Source organism: Astatotilapia calliptera, chromosome 18, assembly GCF_900246225.1.
Source record: "Astatotilapia calliptera chromosome 18, fAstCal1.2, whole genome shotgun sequence".
NCBI lineage: Eukaryota > Metazoa > Chordata > Actinopteri > Cichliformes > Cichlidae > Astatotilapia > Astatotilapia calliptera.
In genome coordinates this window covers 1468821-1474335 of record NC_039319.1, presented here as the reverse complement: position 1 = coordinate 1474335, position 5515 = coordinate 1468821, and the positions used below count along the sequence as shown (strand labels likewise).

General features: G+C 40.2%; 1 protein-coding gene across 1 annotated transcript; it reads right to left on the bottom strand.

The window, feature by feature from the left end:
* Window positions 1–242: 242 nt before the first annotated feature.
* Window positions 243–4622, bottom strand: LOC113010375 (zinc finger protein 2 homolog). The gene is made up of 2 exons (XM_026149404.1): window positions 4116–4622; window positions 243–1877 (listed from the first exon to the last, which is right to left on the bottom strand). The coding sequence occupies exons 1-2, from the start codon at window positions 4283–4285 to the stop codon at window positions 998–1000; spliced, it is 1050 nt and encodes a 349-aa protein (XP_026005189.1). The 5' UTR covers window positions 4286–4622; the 3' UTR covers window positions 243–997.
* Window positions 4623–5515: the final 893 nt, after the last annotated feature.

Genomic DNA, 5515 nt, shown 5'->3' with positions numbered 1-5515 from the left:
AAATATGTCATCCTTAATGAATGGAATAACCAAAAGTGATACAGTGAGATGCAAAAGGTTGGGTAACATTGTTAATAGTCATTATTTTCCTGTATAAATTGTTGGTTGTTACAATAAAACATGTCAGTTAAATACATCATATAGGAGACACACACACAGGGATATTTGAGAAGTGAAATTAAGTTTATTGGATTTACAGAAAGTGTGCAAAAATTGTTTAAACAAAATCAGGCAGGTGCATAAATTTGGGCCCCACAAAAAAAAAAAAAGAAATGAAATCAATATTTAGTAGATCCGCCTTTTGCAGAAATTCCAGCCTCTAAACGCTTCCTGTGGGTTCCAATGAGAGTCTGGATTGTGGTTGAAGGCATTTTGGACTGTTCCTCTTTACAGAACATCTCTCGTTCATTCAGATTTGATGGCTTCCAAGCATGGACAGCTCTCTTTAACTCACACCACAGATTTCAATAATATTCAGGTCTGGGGACTGAGATGGCCATTCCAGAACGTTGTACTTCAAATTGAGTTTCAACTTTGCCACAGAGAAATATATCAATAAATAAAACAGCTAAAATTCATTTTTTGATAGTCACCATATTTTCATTGACGCATTTGATGAGAACAGATTAACCCTATAACACCCTTAGTGTCATATTTGCTACATTAGTTTCTAAGACCTCCATCTCATCAAAACAAAAACATCAAATTATCAAAAGGGAAACAAAAAGTATATTTCTATTATATATCATAAACAACATGACATTAAAAATGTGGATTTTGTTATAAGGGTTATTAAACATCTCAGCCCCGCCCCAGAAAAATTATTTATTTTTAGAATTGATGGATTGGGTCTTACAGGGTTAAATCTGCCTTATACATGATAAACATGGTATTTAAAGGTATCTAAACTCTGAAAGTACTCATGTGAACCTGTATAAATTCTCAGATATTCTTCCACGCTTGGCTTCTCAGACATTGTTCTCTAAATGTTTCAAGACTACGATTTCTCACCTGTGTGAGTTTTCATGTGGCGCCATAAATGACTGCTAGATGTGAACATTTTCCCACATGTTTTGCAATGATACGGTCTCTCACCCATGTGGGTTTTCATGTGGCGCCATAAATGACTGCTAGATATGAACATTTTCCCACATGTTTGACAATTATACGGTCTCTCACCTGTGTGCGTTCTTCTGTGTGCCGATAAATGACTACTACTTGAGAACACTTTCCTGCATGTTTTACAATGGTACGGTCTCTCACCTGTATGCATTCTCATGTGTATGGTCACACCACTGCTTCGCGTATAACTTTTCCCACATATTTCACAAGAATATGGTTTCTCACCTGTATGGGTAGTCAAATGGCCTTTAAGTGTTGATAACATACAAAACTTTTTCCCACACGTTTCACAAGAATATGGCTTCTCACCTGTGTGGATTCTCTGATGTCGAGTCATTCTGTACTTACACTTAAAGGATTTTCCACAAAGATTACATGTTATAGACTCGTTACCTGTGTCAGAATTACTCTGACTTTCTAAGTTACTATTTGTCCCTGAGTCTAAATTCCTACTTCCTCCGTGATTTTGGCTCTCATCTATAGGAGAGGTTTGAAAAGGGAGCTGGTTACTGTTTGCTTCTGGTTCATGGTGGTCTCTTTCCTCAGCAGCAGTCACCATAAAGGTATCAATCTCCTCCTTCAGTCCAACCTGCTCACCCTCCTGACTGGTGCAGAGTTCCTCCTGTTCCTCTTTAATATGTGGAAGTTCTGGTTCCTCCTGGTGCAGAGAGTTCCTCTCCTGGCTCCAGAGCTGTGGCTCAGGGAGAACCTCCTCGTCCTTACAGACAGGCTGCTGTGGGAGTTCTGGCAGGACAAAAAGGAAATGAGGAAAAGGTAATGATGATAGACTGAGAGCTCCTTTTTTTTTTTTGAATCTGCTTTTCTTTACAGAATCTCAAGAGATTATGAGAAAAACAGCGACCCAGGGTTGGATGTAACTTATAGCTGATTTTGTTTTTTGTTAGTGCATTTACAACTGTTGAAGTATTGCAGATAAGGTGGGTCCAAGTTTTTGTCAGAGTCTGCGCAGTAGTTGCTTGAGGTGGAGCGTCTACATTACTTTCCCGCCCATACACCTGCTGGACGTGACCACGAAATCGCCGACCTTTAGATTTTATGTAGCCCGGCTGCTCCCACTGATGACTCATTAAATTAAGGTAAATACAACCACATTGCTCCTATTTATAAAAACAAAGAAACAAAAACCCAAACCCCCCAAACAAACAAAAAATGTTATATGTTGTTACACCCCGGCCTAGGCAACCGGGGTGCAACGTAGAAAAACAGAAATAAGGAAAATAAAACCACGAAGGCTCTCCACCAAAATCCCAAAATGAAAATATCCCATAACGAAAGCATTGACAAACCCATTCACAACTATTTACAACAAACTATTTATTTACAACACGGGGGGGGGGGGGGGGGGGGGGGGGGGGGGGAGATCGCGACCATGACATACTGAAACACAAGGCTTAAATACATAGAAGGAGCAATCAGGGAAGGGACCACAGGAGGGAAACACAGCTGGGGCAAATTAGACCTGACGAGACAAGGAAAAGTAAACTGAACACACTAAGATAACACAGACTTTCAAAGTAAAACAGGAAATACATGACAGTCACGCAAAAAACAAAACACTGACAACACCGAAACGTAACAATGTCTACAACATCTAACAGCACTATGTTGGTAATTTGTTAGCTACATTAGCCGCTAGCATACACATTGTGATGTGAGAGATTTATGATATTTGGAGTGTGCAGTTAGTGTGTAGTGTAGTCAATAGCTTTGTTGTGTGTGTCGAAACAATGATGCAACTGCTGAATGTCACAGTTGCTGCCAAAAAGCCACCAAAGGCAGATTACAGAGCAAACGCTGTCGCCAGGTGGAGTGATACACCTCCGGCTGTCAGGCCTGAGGCTAAAAAGAAAGAAGAAGATACCAAACAAGGCAAAGTAAACTTTTTCTTTTTTCTTATAAATATACATCCTCTCTGGTTACTCTGGTATGAATGACTCTCAAGTACTTTATGGTAAATAATACAATATTGTAGATATTGGAGAAATTCTAGATTGAAGCCTTTAGTTCAACATATAAATGATTACCTTTGACCTTAATCGGGTTTAATTTAATGCTGTCAGAGAAAATCTCATGTGCTCTTCATGCAGCTGAAGCTGTGCATGTCTGAGATCAGCAGCTTTCTGAAACAGCAAACTAAGTTACTGGAGAATCTTGTCTTCGTTATCGTATGTTTTACTACTTCGATTTCAGCGTCTTCACCTCACAACTGAAACGTGCAGTTTACTTTGTGTGCACTCAAATGTAGGAAAGTCAACTAGCGCCACCTGTGGCCAAGTGCCACAGTGCATGAAGTTGATAGAGCCAGATTACCTTCTGACAAACATCCGGCTCTGGCTCTATCAACTTCTCTTTGCTCTTGACGAAGGCGGTCGCACTTTTCTCCTCTCCTTCTCCTCCCCCTTAGCTTCCCTGCTTAGCCTCTTGTGTCCTTGTCTAGTCTCGTGTTTGTTTGTATTACTTTCCCTGGAACAGTCTCTCACAGTCTGTTCTCTAAAACCTAAAAGAGGATTTACGGATTTGATCAACTGGTCCCTAAATGCAATTGACATCCTTTTCTCAATGAGAAGTCTGGGCTCGGGTGAGCCTGAGTGCTGAAGATATCTACCTATTCGGAACCATGATAACAGGGTTCTGGCTGATCGGAGCTGGCTTGGCCCTTATAGAAGAATTAAGGAAGCGGAACCGGCTGTTCAAACCCCAACAAGGCTGGATTGTTTTGGCCTCCTAAGCGAAGCAGTTGTTTTGTTTTATTTTATTTTAACTTGAGCCTTCAACTGCTTAATAAATTTAAGAAAATCCACTTTGAGCATATTTTTCTTTTCTCTCTAAATGAACCCAACATTGATCATCACCAGTTAATCTGTAACAGCAGCAGGGATGCAAAAGATGCAGTCGGGTTTTTATTAACCCTCACAATCAGAAACGTCCCGCAGAGCTGTGATCAGGATCCTCCCTCAGAGGGACACTCACCTGTCCTGTGCAGCTTGATTTGGGGTTTCCAGGTGATATCCAGCAGTCTGCGCTGACGGTCGATCTCTTCCTCGTACTGGACGATCGTTTTTTCAAACTCCAAGAATATTTGTTCAGCAGCAGCAGTTAGTCGCTCGTTGATGAACTCTCTCAGATACTGAACTGAAGGCATCGTTGCTGCCGCAGCTCACACACTCAGCTCACACACGCAGCTCACACAACAACAACACAACAGAAGAGTCTCTGCTCAGTCACACTAGAGGAAAGCTAACAGTTTTAGCGCCTTTCCTTTGTTTACTTCCGCCTGGTGTCACGTGATTAACGCACCTCCCCCTCTCTCTTATTAATGAATGTAAAGTATTACAGAGAGCTCGGTGAGTCAGTGCAAAGCCGCTAACACCACAGTGATGTGCTGACTCTTTCGGTCCCACACTCCCGGCTCTGTTCACACACGCGCCTTTCCTTTCTTTATTTCCGCTTGGTGTCACACGGTTGTTGCTCCGGCAGAGAGCATTTACCTTTAACTGTTCCGCTGTCGAAGATTTCTCTGTTTCAAATCAGTTTCTAGCTGAAAGAAATGTTTTTTCTGCATCCATGAAAAACAAGAAAATCACAAATATTATCATTTGAATTTTGCTTTTCTGTTTTGAAATGATCTGAATGGTTTTCTTACATTGAACTTTACCGTGTTTCCTATCTTGAATCCACTGCCTCCTTAAACCGATCAGCACCGCAGACTCAGATGACATTTGTAAATCTCATTTTTATAAAAGGAGTTACTGTTTGGATTTGGTGAGTTCAGAATAAATAAAAGAAATATGTTTTCACGCAGTTTAAATACAAAAAACCTCACAAAGTAATGCCTGAATAAAATATTTCTTAATTATTATTACTGTTTAGCTGAGCGCTAATACATTTTTATTATATGCAGATGTTAAATATTTGGCCTATTGTCTATTAAATCAGATGTTCTGGTGCTCCATACTTTCATTTAGATGAGATGATTTAACTTATTACTGTTAACTTTGTTCTTTTCAATTTTAGTTTTGATTTAAATTCATTGTTCGACTTTTTTTTGTCTCTAATCATAACCAAGAGAAAAGTGCTCCATCCTCCCTCCTCACAGTGATGTGCATTTATCTATGTATCCTGCAAAAGATGTAAAATAGATGTTGTAAGATACAGCAGTCATCATTTCACTGAAGACCTTGGAAGCCTTGACATGACTGGAAAGACTGAAGCAGTTCACATATGTTTTTGTCATTGGGTTGATGACAAAGACGAAAGAGAAATGAAGCAGGAAACAGGAGCTGCTGTGGAGGCACAAAACTATTTGATTGGCTGAGATGAACTGTAACTATGATGTCAAAATGTAACTGGCCCCGCCCACTGAACCTTGGTC

What these genes read in the sequence shown, in the direction of transcription:
- LOC113010375 (XM_026149404.1), bottom strand. Translation starts at nt 4,285, where the DNA reads ATGCCTTCAGTTCAGTATCTGAGAGAGTTCATCAACGAGCGACTAACT. An exon ending in CAAATCAAGCTGCACAGGAC is followed by an intron (nt 1,878 to 4,115) that starts AGGTGAGTGTCC and finishes TCATTTCCTTTT; the next exon opens with TGTCCTGCCAGAACTCCCAC.